Consider the following 17,814-nt stretch of genomic DNA (forward strand, 5'->3'; position numbering starts at 1 on the left):
TATTTAAAATTTTAATAGATACTGTAAATTGCCTTCTATAACAACAGTTTTTTATATCCCTTTTTCTGTTAATCTGACAAGCAGAAAATATTTTCATTTTTAGCTTGAATTTATTGGTACCATTTCATGTATTTGTGAGTTATATTTCTTCTGAATAGTCCATTTATAGTTTTTTTTGTTGTTTCAGCCTTTATTCTTACACATGTGGAAAATATTTCCTCCCAAGTTATTGCCTTTTCATTTATAGTATCTTCTAATCCATAGAACTCTTTGTAAGTTTATGTATACCAGTCTAGCTTGCTTTTTAAGAAATTATCCATATATCATGAATTGCTTTCCATGAAATTAAACATTCCCTTAAATATGACCATTTCTTTTGGTCACGTTATTTTGGTAGCATAATTTATCTTCTTATATGGGATTCCTGGATGGCTCAGTCAGTTAAGCGTCTGTCTTCAGCTCAGGTCATGATCCCAGGGTCCTGGAATCAAGTCCCATGATGGGCTCCCTGCTTGGCAGGGAGTCTGCTTCTCCCTCTCCCTCCACCCCTCCCCCTGCTCATATTCTGTCTGTCTTTCTCAAATAAATAAATTAATTAAAAGTCGGTTTATTATATACTATTTCCGTATTCTCTTTATAGTGTAATGAATATCCTTAAAAGTATTATCTTTGATTACATTGATATATCCTTTGTTTTCATTCTTAGAAATGAAATTACTATGATTAGAGAATAATAAAAAGTTTTAAGGCTTTTGGTTCCCATTGTGAAACTGCCCTCCAGAGAACCTTGTATTAGTTCGTATTTCTAACCTTAGGCTTTGAGAGCATTCAGTACTTATTTATTTTACTTATTTTTAAAAGATTTTATTTATTTATTTCACAGAGAGCACAAGCAGGAGGAACAACAGGCAGAGGGAGAGGGAGAAGCAGGAGGGAGATCCCAGGACCCTGGGGTCATGACCTGAGCTGAAGGCAGCTGCTCAACCAACTGAACCAGCCAGGTGCCCCTCAGTAGAGTAATTTAAATTATGAAAGTAATATCCTGAAAATTTAAACAAATGGATATGTGCTTCTCTCTCACACATATGCATGCATTCTACTTCCTAGAGATCTAAGCACTGTTTATAATCTGTATATATATTCTTCCAGTGCATGAACACACTGGGAGGATCTGAACAGGCAAGATGGTACATGTTCCTTTGCCCAGGCTGGTCCCCCTTTTCTTTTTGCCCAGGTAGAACTTCTTAATCTTTGAAGCCTGATTCTTCCATCTTTTATTCTTCCAATTCTACTTTGACCCTTAGAGTAAAGAATTCTTGGATCTAAAGGAATTCTTTCCTGGAGCATCCTCCCTCCCCTGTCAGGCTCCCTGAGGGCAGGGACTGATGAACACTAGACCACTTGTACTGGGCCTTGTAGTAAAGACAGCCTGAGATGGGACTACGAGGCCTGTGTCAGTTCTGACTCCAGTACTTCCTAGAGGTTCTCAAGTCTCTCTCTAGTTTTGAATGTTTAGTTCAAGAAAAGGGGTAGATGGGGCGCCTGGGTGGCTCGGTGGTTGAGGCCTCTGCCTTCGGCTCAGGTCATGGTCCCGGGGTCTTGGGATTGAGCCCTGCGTCGGGCTCTCTGCTCGGTGGTGAGCCTGCTTCCCCCTCCTTCTCTCTGCCTGCCTCTCCCTACTTGTGATCTCTGTCAAATAAATAAATAAAATCTTTAAAAAAAAAAAAAAGGGGGTAGTTAACTTCTCCAACTGTACCTGTAGGAGTTGGGGAGACTATCCCAGAGTATAGAGGTAGGAACTGAGGTGCACAAATACAGCTTCAGGCTGATTGGCAGCTCTGAGTTAAAGAGGGTGGCTTCTGGAAGAAGGTGGGTTTGGGTTCCACTGTGGCGTTTTTCACTAGCTGTGTGACCGACCTTGAACAGTTCCTGACCTGAGTGGTTCCCCCTCTGAAGTTACGAGGATTAGCTAATGTGTAGAATGTCCAGACTACCATCTCTTGTGCCTGGTAAGCACTCCATAAACATGAGCTGCTATCTTACTGATCTGAACTTCTCCAAATTAAGAAGGTGGATTGGAAAATAGAACCCCCCACACACCATATTTATATGCCAAAAGCAACCAGAGCCCTCCCTACCCACCTCAGCATGGATCCAGCTGCTTTTAGCACAGACCTGCACTCTACTCCAACAATCAGCATGTTTAATGGGGTTCCCCTGTGGCACTGTCCCCTGCCCCCTCTGAAGTTCGCATGCCATGGGCCCGGACCCGATACAAGCATGTGAAACGGGGATGGCCCCAGTTGCTTAGAATCTGGATCTTCACCTTGGGAAAGGCAGCTGGGGGGTCATTCTGGGGAGACAAATGGTTCATGCCAAAGCCTGCTGTCCCAAAGGCTGCCTTCCTCCCCAGTCTTCCTTTGCTGTCCCATTTAGCACCCTCACCCCCAGAGACACACACCTGTAGGTGGAAAGTCTGAATCTCTGATTTCTCCACATCGAAGGTGAATTTCCCCAAGAAAACTTCAGTCTCATCATCAACCTGGAGGCCCTGGTGGGTGAAGAGTGAGTAGAGGAACAGTGAGGCACAGGTGGAAGAGGGAGAAAGGAACTTTATTGAGGACCTACTATGGCATAGTTGTATGCACGCTCTCATTTTTTGGTGTTAGGATAGTGTAGTGTGGGACGTGGGCGCTAAGAAGTTCGCAGTTTAGTTTGGCCAATTGTTAGCTGTGTGACCTTGGCAAATAACATCTCCTTTCTGAGCATTACTTTCCTCATCAGTGAGGGGGGGAGATGAAAATACTTAGGTTGTTGACTGGATGCAAGGAGATGATCCATGTAAAGTGCTTAGCACAGAATAAGTGCTCAATAAAGCCATACCTAATGTTTGGATATGGTTGTAATTTTAACCTGTAGGCCTGAGAGATGAGTGGTAATATCTCCATTTTATAGATGAGCAGGCGAAGACTCAGTGACACCAGTTTTTATAACTGGTACTTTCTAGGCAAAATCCCCCACCTCCTTAGCTTTAGCCCCACTCACGTAGACTGCGAAGTCGCGGGGGGCACTGTTGGCTCCCCCGGTGTGTGCCACACTGGGTGGTGGATGCTGCAGGGTGATGTCACTCAGTTGCACACGACCCGGTAGCCGGATCACCACCTGGCCCTGGTCGCCCTCAAAAGCCCAGCAATTCCCAGGGAACACATCTGGCTGCAGGTGAGCGGGTAGACCTTCAGAATCCACCAACAGAGCAACTACAGCCCTTCCCCAGCCTGGGCATTGGTTCAGGTAGGCCCTACCCTAAGCCGAACCTCTTCATCGGCACCCCCCAGCCCTCCACCTGGAGCCTGGGTATCTGTGCTGCCAGATCCTGTTAAATGCCACAGTCCCTAGGACCACTAGACCCGGCCTCCAGCTGGGCCATCCTCTGCCAGGCAGGACCCCACCTAGCACCACGACCTCAGTTCCACTGGGTCCCACCAATAGGGAGCTGTTGGGTCCTTTCCCCAGCATCCCGCCCCTGGTCTGGTTTTGGGATCCAGGTTCCAGGCCCACCTCCAGGATAACCGTTGGTGGCCGCGCGTAATTCCAGAAGCTGAAGCGATTCCAGAAGTAGGCAGTGTTTGCATCTTCATAGTCATGTGATGTCTTCTCTAGGTCGATGGAGGCCCCTGGAGCAGGAAGAAGCAATCATTCAGGGTCTCCCAGGCCTGACTGACAGCTGGGGCAGGGTGTTTGAGGTCCATCTTTTTGGTCTGGTTATACGTGTAGGTCTGTATCAATGTCTCCATCTTTTTCTGTGTCTCTGAGTCTTACTCTTGCAGTGTCTCTGGGTCTTACCCACAGAGCTGAGCGCATAGTCAGGTTTCCTCACAAAGTCTTCATTCAGCCTCTGGAATACAATCTTCGCCACTCTCTGAAAAGAGGGAAGGCAGGTCCTGGAGGGATGGAGCTTGCAGGTGGATTTATGGGGGGGCAGAGTTCTGGGACTAGGTTCTCTGGATTGGATTTTGTGGACCCCGAGAGAGAAATCCCAAGTTGGGGCTCTGGGGCGGGGTTTACTGCTCCAGACCCAGGGAACGGGCTCCGCAAGGAGCTTCTAAGGTGGACCTTGGACTGAGCAGTGTGTGGAGACACGGGGCAGCACTTTGGAGAGATAGGAGGCTGCAAGCCTCACCTCGCTGTTGGCTGCGCGAACGCTGGACACCTCCTTGTGTAGTTTATCCAGCTCAGCCTGGAGCTGCTGCAGTTGCTGCCCCTGGGAGCGCACACGCTCGTGGTACTCGCTGTAGGCGGGAGGTTGGCACAGCGAGGTTGGCGCTCTGTCCCCTGGGCACTTCCCCTAAGGTCCTGCACAGAAGTGCCTTTGAGCCCCCAGATTCCCCACCCCAGGTGCCCTTTCACCTTAGAGTCAGCATCTCCTTAGGTTCCTATTGGAGGGAGGGAGGGACAAAATACAGCGCTGCTCAGCTCCCACCCACTCTCTTCTCCCACTTCAGCCTGGGAGCAGCCTGACTCAAAGGGCCTACTTTTTAAGGATTGCCTCCCCTTCCCTGACCTGCCAGGACCTCTCAGAGATCCCCAACTGCCTCTGGGCACAATCCTTCAGAGAGATCTGTTTATATCCCTTTGTTAGGATTAGAGCCTCCAGCATTGTCCCCTCCCACCAGCTGAGGGGACCCCACAATTTCCAGGTTCATACCCTGCCAACTACCCACCCTGGGATACAGTTGCCCTGACTCACATTCTCCAAAGGAGGAACCAGGTACAGCAGCCCCCACCAGAGTGCTAGAGAAAGAAGGGTGGTCTCAGGGCAAGCCAAGGGAGAGGGTTTCCTTGGCATAAAGGGGTGGTGAGGAGAGAAAAGGCTTGAGGGGGGCTGCTGGATCTAAGGGGGCCTAGTGGGCTCTGAAGGGGACTTTGAGCAGCTGAAGGCCTTGAGTGGGCTGAGGGATACAGGAGAAAGTGTGCCGGGTTTGGCTGCAAAGCATCCAGGGCTGGGGCCCCAGGGGATTCGCCACCCCCTCACCTGCCAGAAAGAGGCTCAGCAGTGACACAGCGGTGAGCAGGAACCGGATGGAACAGACCTCCCTGAAGAACCGGAGGGAGACTGAGGCCCGGACCCTAATGCGCCCCCGCAGCCCCACGCCAGGCCCTAAACCCAGCTTCTGCTGACAGGACCCAACCAGGTCTGATTGAGACAGGCTCAAGCCTCCGCGGATCCGGCCCTGCTCCCCGCCCCATTCCCTCCCTCTGACCTGTATACAATGACCAGCGCGTCTCCTACCAGGGACAGCAACACGCTCAGCACCTGCAACAGCAGGCCTGGAGAGAAGAGTTGGGGCAGAGATGAAGAAGGGCTCAGATAGGTTCAGGAAGGTCTTGGGAAGAGAAGAGTGGGCTAGGAGAATTAGATGGGGGCAAGGAGAATGAGTTCAGGCTCAGAGAAGGTGGCTCGGGCTCAGGGAAGGGGCTGGAGCCTGACATGGGCGCGGGGCTCAGAACGAGCAGGTCTCTCAGAAATGAGATCTGGAGTTCAGAGAGGGGAGCCAGAGGGTCAAAGGGGCTCCGGGCTGGCGTGGCCCGTACTCAAGAAGTTCTTGGACATGCGCGGTGGAGGCATCTCCTGTCTCAGATCCAGGGTGGAGAGAAGGTCGAGCTGCTCCTCAGAGGCTACGGGAGATCCAACCGGTTCTGCGGGAGCCCAGGGGCGCCATTGGGGCCTTGCGCAAGGCAGGTCCATTCTTTCCCCGGGACCGGGCCGCAGATTTCCCAGCCCAGAAGCGGGGCAGCCTCCACGGGCACTGGTCCCACCGCATCCCCACCCTAGGTCTCTCTGCACTCTGAGGCCCCGCCCCTCAAGGATGCTCAGTCAAGATGTTGGTAATCCGAACGGAGGCCGAACGGAGGCCCCGCCCTCAAGCGAGTCGTGGTGCTGCCTTATTTATAGGTAGCTACTTGTGCGAACACCGAGACCGCGCCTCCTCAGTAGTGTCCAATTACGGGATATCCCCGCCCCTTCCCAGGACCGTCCATCACACCAAGGTCCCGCCCCCTAGGGAATCGTATTTGGCACCTCCCCTCTTCGCCCTACAGGCCCCGCCCCTTAGGAAGTAGCCCCCTATACTTTATCCCGATTCCGTGCAAGCCCCGCCCCTTGGGCCCCGCCCCCTCCCTCAGCTCTCCCGGGTTCGACCCCGCCCGCACCCGAGGCCCCGCCCCTCACGGTTGCCGCGCCACAGGCTGTCTGCCCATTGTGGCTCCGAGGCGCAGGCTTCTGCCGCGAGCTTCCAGCCCATGTGGTTCCTCCGGGCACTCCTGCGCTCAAGGCGGGCTCACCACAGCTCGAGCCCCGGGCTCTTCTGCCCTCAGGCTCCCCGGGGCCCGGCCCAGCTGACCGTTGCCCGCTGCGGTCCCCCGAGATGACGCTCACTGAGCTGTTGCTGCTGTCGCTGTAGAAGTTGGGCGTGTGCTTGTGAGGGGACTTGGCCGAGCTCGGGCGGGGGCTCCGCCGCATCCTGACCCCGAGGCGCCCTCTCACGGACGCCAAAGTCGCCGCCGCAGCCGCCAAGGCCCTCGGCTCTCCCTCAACCGATGTGCGCCGCCGGGACCCCACAGACCCTGTGTGCGGCTGACGGGGCCCCCAGCCGGATTCAACCCTCTCCCTCGTAGCTGAGCCCGGCTGCTGACGTCATAAAGGAGACTATGGTCTCTACGGAACTCCCTGAGGGTGCGTCATAGAACGAGTCGTGACAGCCGTGGGAGCCCTGGCAGTCTCTTATTCTTTCCCATGTTAAAGCAAACGATGACATCACATCACTTCCCAGAATGCCCTATCTTATGCACTTGTTTTAAAAGATTATCTAGCCCCCGTCCTGCTTAGTTTTTCTCCTCAGCTCATATCACCAATATGCTGTATATTTTACTTACATATTTCTTCATTGCCTGTCACACCCACTAGAATGTAAACTTTATGAAGGCAGGGATTTTTGTCCTGTTCACTAGTGTATCCTTCAAGACCTAGATAGGTTTAATGAATGAATATTAAGAAGGGGTAGAGTGGGGAGGCACCTGGGCGGCTCAGTCAGTTAGGCTTCTGCCTTCCCCACAGGTCATGATTCTGGGGTTCTGGGATGGAGCCTAGCATCCGGCTCCTTGCTCAGCAGGGAGCCTCCTTCTCCCTCTGCCTCCCTCTGCTGCTCCCCCTGCTTGTGCCCTCCTTCTCTCTCTCTGTCTCTCTGTCAAATGAATAAATAAAATCCGAAAAGAAAAAAAAAAAAAGAAGGAGAAGGGGAAGGGAGTCACCCAGGGCAGTTCTAAATAAACAGTTTCTTTTGATCAGCAAACCCTTCAGGCCCATCCTCTCTTCCTAGTCCTCAGGCCAGAGAACTCTGACCTTGGGATCTGTGCTTCCCTCTCCCAGACCCACGTTCACCAGGAGTCCATGGGGTGAGAATTCAGCACCCATCAAACCACCATACCCACACTCCGACCACCTTGCGATACCAAAAATGGAATGAGGAATCGCAGATGGTCACAGCCAAGAGACCAGAGGTTCCCAGACTCCTGCTGTGCAATAGAATAGAAATTCAGGTTCCCAGGTACATTTTGAGATTCTACGTCAGCATTTCTTTTTTTTTTTTTTTAAAGATTTTATTTATTTATTTGACAGACAGAGATCACAAGTAGGCAGAGAGGCAGGCAGAGAGAGAGAGAGAGGAGGAAGCAGGCTCCCCGCTGAGCGGAGAGCCCGATGCGGGGCTTGATCCCAGAACCTGGAGATCATGACCTGAGCCGAAGGAAGAGGCTTAACCCACTTAGCCACCCAGGTGCCCCTCTACGTCAGCATTTCTTGAGTGGGTGGAGGAATGTGCATTTTTAACAACCATATGTGTGATCCTGATTAAGAACCACACTTTGAAAAGCAATGCAATGCATTCTATGCACATTACACAGCTAGGCAAATAGGTCCAGAAAGGGGAAAGGAGTTTCTAGAGTCCACACATTTTATGATAGAGATTAGATTTCCAAAATCCTGCCCTGGAGCCCAGTACTTTCTGCCACATCCCATTTTCTTTGGAATGTTAGGAAGAGAAAGTGACAGTTCTTAGAGGGGATGGGGGGGGCGGAGTAAAAACTTGCCAGGCTGTGTTCCTGCCCAGAAGGGGATGTGCCTGGGACACCTGGGTGGCTCATTTTGTTGAGCACATCCACCTTTGGCTCTGGTGGCAATCCCAGTGTCCTGGAATTGAGCCCCGCATGGGGCTCCCTGCTCAGCCAAGAGTCTCCTTCTTCCTCCCCCTGCTCTTGTGGTCTTGCTTGCTCTCTCTCTCTCTCCCCTTCTCAAATAAATAAAACTAAAAGAAGAAGAAGAAGAAGAAGAAGAAGGAAGAGGAGGAGGAGGAGGAGGTGGGGGGAGGGGGAGGAGGAGGGGGACAAGTTGGGGGGAGGAGGTGGAGAGGAAATGCCCACATTAGTTTCCAGAAGGGTGCGGTGAATACCCTGCTTGATTAGATGCCACAGAGATCAGGGGTGAAGGGAGGGAAAGGCCAAGGCACTTCGAGCTAAGAATTCTGGTCCCCTCTCTGACTTCCTTTGGATCCCACTGCCCCTGTCAACTGGGGAGGTGAAGCCTTCCCCCAGTAACTGGGGCCTTAATGTCTAACCTGGACCTTACTTAAAAAACGGGACAACCCATGCCTGATTGTCTTGTGTTCTGTAGACCTCAAAGCTTGTTTGGGCAGGTAACACCTGGGAAACAGAACAGGGCTTTCTAACCTCTCTATTAAGTTGGAGAAGCTGAAGCACAAGGAGGGACTATGTCTGGCTCAAGGCCACACAGCAAGACCCAGCTCCTCTGAAGGTCTAATCTTATCTCTGCTGCTGCCTGATACATTCCTTGGACAGAGGCCAAAATGACAAATCGCCAGTTCCAGAACCCACCTAGCATTCCTTTCCACTGCCTGGATGTCTTTCTCTGCTCAAACTCTGTCCTCAAAGTCCATTTTATTTTACTTATTTATTTTTTTAAGTAGGCTCCATGCCCAATGTGGGCCTTGAACTCATGACCTTGAGGTCAAGAATCACATGCTCTTCGGACTGAGGCAGGCAGGTCTCCCCTCAAAAGGCCATCTTAAACACTGTCTTCTCAGGGTAAGCGCCTCTGGCCACCCTCCTCTTGAGTTCCTGAGTCCTGACCCTTTCCTGCTCTGATTCTTGCAGTCACTTTGTTTGGTGTTGGAATCTGTGATGCTGCTAAGCTACTGGAAGACAGAGAACGTGTCTGGGTCCCCTCTGTGGCTACACCCTTCCCCAACGCGGCTGCATAGCACAAGTCTTGCCTATAGCAGGTGTCTTTAAACAGAATGGTGAAATGGATAGCCAGGCTAGGCACTCCACATCCAGTAACATTCACACCTGGGTGCAGGCTACCATATACATTCATTCCTTCATTCAGTAAAAGCATTGCACATCTGTTTAAGGGTTACTAACCTAAGTGAGGAGCTCTATGTCCAGAAAATGCACAATTGTTCAATATTTTACAGACAATTTCAAGAACTTTCAGATCCCCTGGAGCTTCTCTATGGTCCCATTAGTAAGACCCCAAGTCCCCAAGTTAAAGACCTCTGGCTTCTGGTCAGGAAGTTCTGAACACTTGCTGTGTGTAAGCTAGGGACATACGTTCAACCACTCATTAATTTCAATGTGTTGTGCATCCGCAGCACTAATGCTGGGGGCTAGGGGATTCACTTATTAATCCATCCATTTATTTAATCAGTTTTTTGAGGGTCTACCATGTACTAGACCCTCAGGGGGCACTGAGGACAGAGAGATAAATAAGGAGCATCATGAGACCTGTGCCCTGAGGCTTCGTTGGCTAGTGGGGACAGAGTAGGGTCCTGTCTCTCCCCTTGACTTTATCTCCACCTTATCCCAGCTCCCACTTCCCAAGAATGCATGCAGAATGGAGGTAAAGCTGGTGCAGGCAGGGAGGCCTGAGCTGACCACAGGGACCTTACTCCCTTTTCTCAGTCCTTCGGCTCCCTCTCCACCCATGACCCCCGGGCCTGCCTGTGTGTTTGACTAAAGGGTAGGGATTGCTGAACCTGCTGGGTGAGTCCAGTTGAGTCAGAGGCAAACGGGGTGAGCGGGCAGGTGGGCAGGAGGGCAGGCGGGCAGAGGGAGAGCCAGTCGCCCTGGGACAATGGCTCTGACCGTGTGTGTGCGGCGACTGACAGGGCTGCCGGGCACCCATGACCGACAAGTGAGGCTCAGCTTTCGGGGTGAGGCTTTGCAGGGGTGTTCTAAGGATTTTGTAACTGGGGGGGGCTCCCATTTCTCCATTCTCTAGGCCCCCAATCCATTGCCTAGACTTCTCTCCAGGCTGTCTCTTTCCTCCCCAAGCCCAGTTCTCTGCCTCTTTCCCTGTCCATCTTCTACCTTTCTTTAAGGGTGAACCTAGGGGGACTGGACCCTGGTCTGGGCGTGTGTGTGTGTGTGTGTGTGTGTGTGTGTGTGATTTCTTTGTGGGGAAGGGCTGATAAATGACTATTTCAATTCTGAGCAGGCTTCACCCAAAAAACAAGGAGAATTCGCTGTGGTCAAGAAGCAGATATCAGTGAGGTGAGTGGGGTTGGGTCCTGGAGGGGGAGAAGCTGATCTGTGCGCCATCTAAGTTCCTCTTTAGATGAGCTGGGGAGCATATTCCTGGGTTTTGGGAGCTGTATTCTCAGGAAGTGGGATCAGTCTCAGACTTGAGAAGCCAGACCCAGTCAGAATCAAGACTGGGCGGATTAGTTCTTGACTGCTAGTTACCTTCTGATCAACCCTAGTTTAGAGTCAACCTTGTGTTGGGGGAGGAGGATTTGGTTCCAGATTTAGGATAAATTAGTCAGAGAGTTAGCTCCAAGTTCGGAGGGTTGGATCCTGTTTTAGGGTTAGGATAGGTTCTGGACTGGTGGCCAGGGTCAGCCCAGCGTTGTGTATCATAAGATTCCTCCTATCCTCAGCTGTTCCGTTGGCCACACTATGGGGCTCCGCTGGTTGGGGAGTGCCTGTCTGTGCAGGTGGTTAACTGCAGCCGTGTGTTCAGCCCCAGGTGAGTAGGCCTGGGGGAGCCAAGGATGCAGGTGGGGCTGGACGTAGTGTGGGGCCAGACGTGGTGTGGGGCTAACACTGTGGGTCATTCTTTTGCTCCCTGCCATACCCACAGGTCTCTCGGGACCCTGGTGGTCTCCCTGCAGCAGCTACAAAGTACTGGGCATTTGGTGCTACGGGAGGCCCTAGTGGATGAGAATCTGCGAGTGACCCCCGTGAGTCTCACCAATCCTCAGTCTGCTATCCCCAAGCCTGAGAGTCCCTCTAGATAGAGAGTTCCATTTTTCTTATTTATTTATTTATTTGACAGACAGAGATCACAAGTAGGCAGAGAGGCAGGCAGGCAGAGAGAGAGGGGGAAGCAGTCTCCCTGCTGAGCAGAGAGCCCGATGCGGGGCTTGATCCCAGGTCCCTGAGATCATGACTTGACCGAAGGCAGAGGCTTAACCCACTGAGCCACCCAGGCACCCCAGAGAGTTCCATTTTTCAGAGGGGAAAACCCAGATCCAGACAAGAGTTATAACAAGATCCCCCAGCCACTGCTCCTTTCACTCTGGCCCCTAAATGGGTTAGCCCCTACATGGGCTAAGAGCTAGGCTCAGCACTGAGGACCAGGGGTGTGGCAATGGGGGAAGAAAAGGAGCTCTGTTCTGCTCCCTGGCCCAGGACCAGACTCAGTTCTTCTGGGAGGCAAAGATGAACCTGGCTGGGTTTTCCTGGTGTTTCATGGTGGGTCATATAACCTGGGAGGCATGGACCTGGGTTCAAATCTCCGATCCACCATTTCCCAGCTGAGAACTTGGACAAGTTATTTAGCTTCACTAAGCTGTTTCCTCGTTTACATTATTGTGGAGTCATAGGAAATGTTAAACTTTTCAGTCAGTCTGTTGTTTGTTGAGCTCTGATTATAAGCTGTGCAATGAGGATTGAGTGGTGAGCACAGCCAGATAAGGATTTGCCCTCTTAGAGTTCCATATCTAAAGAGAGAGGCAAACCTTAAACAGATATTCACACGAATAAATGCAAAATTGTCACTGGCGTTTGTTATAAAAGAGCTAGGATAGTATGTAATTTGGGGGTATAGTGTATTTGGGGGTCAGCTAAGGTTCCCGGGGAAGTAGTGTTTGAACTTGGAATGGAAGGATGATAGGAGGTAACTAAGTGGGAAGGGAGAATGCTCCAGGCAGAAGAATGGGCAGATGCAAAATCCCAGTGCTCTGAGAGAGCATAAGTGGGGTGCAGGGCAGGAGCAGACCTCCTATGGGACAGGGCTGGAAAGACTGGCAGGGGCCAGACCATGCAGAGCTGGGAAGGCCACAGTCATGAATTTCCAAGAACAAAGAGAGAATTCTGGAGTCGTGTTTGGCCTCTTCAAGAAAGAGGTAACTTGCACATGCTAAGTTCTTAATAAGTTGTCAGTATTATTAATGATCAGAGAGAAACTACAGAGTCCTCACAGAAGCAGGCCAGGAGGGTCTCTGGGTACAGGTGGGAAAAAAAAAAAAGCCATTGTCTTTGGACTTCTCTTAGCCCCAGGCAGTTTGAGGGGCACTGGGGCACACTGTGTGTCTGGTTTCAGATCCAGGTGGAGCTTGACCTGAAATATCAGCCCCCAGAGGGGGCAACTGGAGCCTGGGCAGAGGAAGATTTTGGGGCATCCATCCGGGACAGGTACCCCCGCCCCTCATCTCCTGCCATCTAAGCAAGGCCAGATTGTTCCAGCCCAGCCAGGTCTTGGAAGGGAGAAGTGGGACCTAACTGTTCTCTGGATCTGCTAGACGTGATGACCCTTGGACCCGTGCTGCCCAGCCTGTCGCTCTGTAGTCACTCACAGTCCCTCATTCATTTCACTTATCCTCCTTCCAGCTCAGAACTGATCATCCCCAATGTGGGCTTCCAGGAGCTGGAGTAAGTATATGGGGCTGATCTGGGATCACCAAGTCAGTCTTGGGACTAGGAGTCAGTGACTCAGGGTCAGTCCCAGGGTCTGGGGGTGTGTGTGCCAGTATTTAATTAATTCTAGGGTGAGAAGTCAGTCCTGGAATCAGGAGTCAATTCTGGAATTAGGGGTCCCTGGTTAGGGGTCAGTCCTGGAAATAGTGGGGTCAGTCTAATGGTCAGAGGTCAGTCCTAGGGTCAGGAAAGCCAAGGGGTGGCCAGAGATGGTTCCACACACGTTCCTTGAAGGCCTTTCTTATCAGGCCCCGGGAGGCCCAGCTGGAGCGGCGGGCCGTGGCATTGGGCCACAGGCTAGCTCGAGGCCTAGGTCAGCAGGATGATGAAGACGAGCTGGAGCTGGAGCTGGAGGACGACCCTGATGTGGAGCTTTCAGGGGTCGTGTTCAGCCACCTCAAGAGGTAACTTGTACCCACTGCACACCTGCTCCCACACCTACCAGCGTATCAGCCTCATGCTTACACATGTAGGCCCATGTTCCTCCACGCTCACAATCACACAATCCCAAGGTATGGGTGAGGAGTGGATATCCTGGGGTCAAGTGTTGCCTGCTCCTAGACATACACCCTGCTCCACTCACGCACACGGTTATACTGGCACACGTGGAGATACTGGAGCCCACTTAGGGGATGAAACCTGATGAAGGTAAGGAGTTTTGTCTCTTTTGTTCACTGCAGGGTCCCAGGGCCTAGAATAGGGTTGGCACATAGTGGGTATTGAACAAATTTCTGTTGAATGAATGAATGAATGAATGGTTTCAGGGCTCCAGGAATGAGTCAAATTCAGGGTATATGGTTGAGATGGATGCCAGACAGACTGGAAGCACTCAGAATCCAGAAGTTCAGAGGGAGAGGAGGTCTTATCCCTAGCACTGAGCAAGAGTGTAGGTGGTCCAGGAGAGGAAGTGAAGTGAGAGCTGACCCTGTCCTTCCCGCAGCCGCACTCGGGGCCTGGCTCGAGGGGATCCCTTCCAGGCGTGTGGAGCTCGGGACTTCCAGGTACCACTCTCCCTCTAGGCCCCAACCCTTGGTGAATACCACCCACTCTGCACACTGGAGGTTTTCCCCCTCCTTTGGCAGGGATGGCTTCCTTTTCTCTTGCTTCTGCCCCCTTCAGGTGGGGGTCACAGTGCTCGAGGCCCAGAAGCTGGTAGGAGTCAACATTAACCCCTATGTGGCTGTGCGTGTCGGGGAGCAGCGCCGAGTGACCGCCACCCAACGTGGGACTAATTGCCCCTTCTACAATGAGGTGCGTGCAACCAAGGAAGAGTGGGGCCTGAGAGGGACCCAGGATTTACCCAGTCGGCGGAGGGGGCGTGGGCTAGGTGGAATCTAGCCAGTGCCTTTGGTGAAGAGGGATAAGGGAGCTTTGGTAAGGGAGCGGGTGCCAAGAGGGGCCAGGACAGGGAGGAGGGCGTTCTCTTTGCAAGAGGCAGGGGCCAGGGGGCACGAGCCCTTCACATATACTTTCTCTCACCTATCTTGTTACCCCACTTCAACCTAGTACTTCTTGTTCGAATTTCATGAGACCGGGCTTCACCTCCAAGACTTGCTGCTGGAGATCACGGTGAGGCGGCTAGGGATGAGAGGTATCTTCCAGAGAAAGGGGGATGCAAAAGTTTCAGAACTAACCCCACCTTCCCCCAGGCTTTCCATTCGCAGACCCTCCCCTTTATGGCCTCCCGGATAGGCACCTTCAGGATGGATTTGGGCATTATCTTCGACCAGCCAGGTACCGAATCCAGCCTCCTTTAGACTCATCTGCACCGACAGGGGAAATTGACCCTTTGGGCACTGATCCCTAGATACTAACTTCGGAGACAGAAGCCTTTTCAGAAGGCTGACCTCCAGGCACTCCCGCTCCTCTTTCCTACCGAGTCGGACACGAACCCCGGTCAGCGCAGCCCCACGCCCGCCCCGTGCAGCTTGCGAGTGTCCCCTGATCTGTGGCTCGCCCCTCCGCCCCCAGATGGCCACTTCTACCAGAAATGGGCTCCGCTTCACGATCCCCGCGACACCCGCGCCGGGACCAAAGGCTTCGTCAAGGTCACTTTGTCCGTGCGGGCGCGCGGGGACCTGCCCCCTCCGCTGCCAGCCCCGGGCCCGGGGCACAGTTCGGACATCGAGAAGTGAGCCCGGGTGAGGGCGGGTGGGGGGACGAGGTGGAGAGTAGGACGGGGCGTGGCCTCCCGAGAGGCGGAGAAGGGGAGGGACCGAGACGGCGGCATCCTCCGGCCTCAGCGCGCCGCTCCCTTAGGAACCTGCTCCTGCCGCGTCGGGTGCCGGCCCAGAGACCGTGGGCGCGGCTGCGCGTGCGCATGTACCGCGCGGAGGGGCTCCCCGCGCTGCGCCCCGGGCTGCTGGGGAGTCTGGCCCGCGCCCTGCAGGACCAGCGCGTCTTCATGGACCCCTACGTGCGCGTGTCTTTCCTGGGGCAGCAGGTAAGTCCCTCCCGTCCCCACGCGGCCGAGGCTCAGGTCCCGGTCCCGCGCTGAACCCTTCGCCGCGGCCCTCAGGGCGAGACGTCCGTGCGCGGCGAGACGGCGGCGCCCGAGTGGAACGAGCAGCTGAGCTTCGTGGAGCTCTTCCCGCCGCTGACGCGCGGCCTCCGTCTGCAGCTGAGGGACGACGCACCCCTGGTCGATGTGGCTGTTGCCACGCACGTGCTGGACCTGAGGCAGATCTCACACCCGGGCCGCGCGGGTGAGCGCATTGGGCCAGCGCCTGCTGCCTCCGCCCGGCCCGCCCTGGGTCCCGCCCCGACGCCAAACGGCATCCCCGAGACCCCGCTCCGCTTAGAGTTCAGGCCACTGGGTAACCCGCGCTCCAAGCCGGCCCCTCCCTTCGGAGCCTCACCTGTTGCCCCCAGACTACAAACCCCGCTCTCGCACAAACTCCGCTCTCGCTCTCGGGTTGCCTCTGGTGACGAAATCCTAAGTACAGCTGCGTTTGCCCGGTAAACCCGCCAGCTGTGCTCTCCCTACAGCAACACACGTACAGAAATAAGCCCAGCCACGTACATTGTCGGTTTACCCCGACCCTCACCGGATCACCCGTGGCTCTTACCCAGTCGTGACTCCAGCCCCAAGACTTTGGCTCGGGCCCTGGCGCCACAGCTCCGTTTTCCCTAGAGCCTTTGGGAGCTGCACTGGTTTAGAAGTGGCTCTCGGGTCTTGGTCCGTGGCTGTCGGTCCGCAGCTGTTCTCAGACTTCCCTCTCCGAGCTGCCAAGGCCCAATCCGGCTCCCCGCCCCAGGAGAGAAGGGTGTGCTGCATAGACTGACCTGGTACCCATGGGCCCCATGCTCCCCTCCAAAACGCTGTTTTTGTCCCCCACAGCGGGGTTTAACCCCACCTTCGGCCCGGCATGGGTTCCTCTCTATGGATCTCCCCCCAGCGGGGGGCTCCGGGATGGTCTTCAAAGTCTCAATGAAGGCCTTGGCCAAGGCATTTGGTTCCGTGGCCGCCTGCTGGTGGCTGTGTCCATGGAAGTGTCCGAAGGGAGAGCTGAACCTGAGCCTCCCCAGGCCCCACAGCGACCCAGATTGTCCCGGCTCATGAGAAAGAAGAAGAAAGCCAGGCGGGGTCAGACCCCAACAGGGATCCCACAGCCCCTGGATGCCAGCTCCAGTGGTGATGGTCCTGAGATTCCCAGTGCCATGGAGGTGGAAGTGGAGGAGTTGCTGCCTCTGCCAGAGGTGGGACCTGGGGGTTAGCAAAGCGACAGGGTCACTCTCAGCTCTGGGGTGTGTAACTGGCTCCCAGGCATTTAACACAATGGGTAGAGTCTGAATGTTGGGGTCTGGATAAAGAATGCAGTGTGTGTATACACGTGCTTGCTCTTATGAATATAGGGCGGGGGCTGACCAGAGTTAGGATGCTTGTAGTGACCTATCTAGGCCTTGTGGCCAAGCAGTCCGGGTTGCAGCGTGGGTAAGTGGAGGCTGATTGCAGCCTGACCCTCCTTCCTCAGAATGCCCTGGCGCCCTTGCAAGATTTCCTGCTCTTCGGTGTGCTTTTTGAGGCCACCATGATTGACCCTGCCTTGGCCTCCCAGCCCATCAGCTTCGAGATCTCCATTGGTGTGTAGCCTAGCTGGACCCCTGAAGGTCATGGGTTTGAGGGTGGTGACTCTTGTTCCAGACTTGGGCCCCTGGAACGGACAGTTGAGTCTCAGTAAGGGGTGGGCTCTGAATATTAGTGAGGCAGAGGAAGTCTGAAGGAGGGGTCAGCCCCTCAGCCTGGTGCCCCCTTACCCTCGCTGCTCTGGCAGGTGGCGCAGGCCGCAGAGAGGAGCAACCGGGCCCAGGTGCCAGGGCCCGGGAGGGAGCGGAGGGCGTGGCAGGGGAAGCAGAGCCTCTGCTGGAGACCGAAGTGGGAGTCTGGCCAGTGGAGGAGGGGGAGGAGCTAGGGACCCCTGCCCAGCGACCTGAGCCCATGGATGGCAACGGGTGAGTGTACCTGGTGGCTGGAAGGAGGGCGGTGGGAGGTCTCCAGCGGCCCAGGACTGCCCCTCGCAGCCTCGGTTCTTCCCTGGCCCGCACAGGCCCTATTTCTGCTTGCCCCTGCGTCACCGCAAGCCGTGCGTACGCGTGTGGAGCTGCTGGGAGGATCACACGTGGCGCCTGCAGAGCACTAACTGCGTGCGGAAAGTGGCCGAGAGGCTGGTGAGAGCGAGGCGGGCGCCCACAGGGAGAGGCCGCACTCAGCGGCGTCGGGAAGACTGCAGCCTTTGAAGGGGGCTCTGGGGCGAGGCTAAT

General features: G+C 54.2%; 2 protein-coding genes across 3 annotated transcripts in view; one reads left to right on the top strand and one right to left on the bottom strand.

Annotated features, from left to right (window-relative positions):
- Positions 1–2,203: 2,203 nt before the first annotated feature.
- Positions 2,204–6,586, bottom strand: SPAG4 (sperm associated antigen 4; the record flags this gene model as incomplete). Of its 2 annotated transcripts, none has more annotated exons than XM_080813979.1 (12): positions 2,204–2,353; positions 2,462–2,551; positions 3,046–3,213; positions 3,559–3,674; positions 3,844–3,919; positions 4,181–4,289; positions 4,408–4,433; positions 4,748–4,791; positions 5,033–5,094; positions 5,262–5,328; positions 5,593–5,697; positions 6,211–6,586. In XM_080813979.1, the coding sequence occupies 12 exons, from the start codon at positions 6,518–6,520 to the stop codon at positions 2,204–2,206; spliced, it is 1,323 nt and encodes a 440-aa protein (XP_080670105.1). The 2 variants fall into 2 exon arrangements, with proteins under 2 accessions (XP_080670105.1, XP_080670104.1); XM_080813978.1 differs by having other exon boundaries at positions 6,230–6,302.
- A 3,621-nt stretch (positions 6,587–10,207) lies between these two features.
- LOC308349428 (fer-1-like protein 4) overlaps positions 10,208–17,814 on the top strand; it is a gene marked incomplete at its 5' end in the record, with an annotated part of 33,535 nt that continues 25,928 nt past the window's right edge. Inside the window, 18 exons of the mRNA XM_080814119.1 lie at positions 10,208–10,286; positions 10,571–10,626; positions 11,013–11,101; positions 11,216–11,315; positions 12,680–12,771; positions 12,967–13,008; positions 13,302–13,457; positions 13,994–14,054; positions 14,173–14,304; positions 14,560–14,622; positions 14,703–14,787; positions 15,025–15,184; positions 15,313–15,496; positions 15,572–15,758; positions 16,394–16,752; positions 17,028–17,136; positions 17,328–17,505; positions 17,601–17,721. Coding sequence (XP_080670245.1) covers positions 10,208–10,286; positions 10,571–10,626; positions 11,013–11,101; positions 11,216–11,315; positions 12,680–12,771; positions 12,967–13,008; positions 13,302–13,457; positions 13,994–14,054; positions 14,173–14,304; positions 14,560–14,622; positions 14,703–14,787; positions 15,025–15,184; positions 15,313–15,496; positions 15,572–15,758; positions 16,394–16,752; positions 17,028–17,136; positions 17,328–17,505; positions 17,601–17,721 — 2,253 coding nt within the window. The remainder of the gene's footprint in view (positions 10,287–10,570; positions 10,627–11,012; positions 11,102–11,215; positions 11,316–12,679; positions 12,772–12,966; positions 13,009–13,301; positions 13,458–13,993; positions 14,055–14,172; positions 14,305–14,559; positions 14,623–14,702; positions 14,788–15,024; positions 15,185–15,312; positions 15,497–15,571; positions 15,759–16,393; positions 16,753–17,027; positions 17,137–17,327; positions 17,506–17,600; positions 17,722–17,814) is intronic.

The sequence above is a fragment of the Martes martes genome (assembly GCF_963455335.1).
Source record: "Martes martes genome assembly, chromosome: 9".
NCBI classification, from domain to species: Eukaryota; Metazoa; Chordata; class Mammalia; order Carnivora; family Mustelidae; genus Martes; species Martes martes.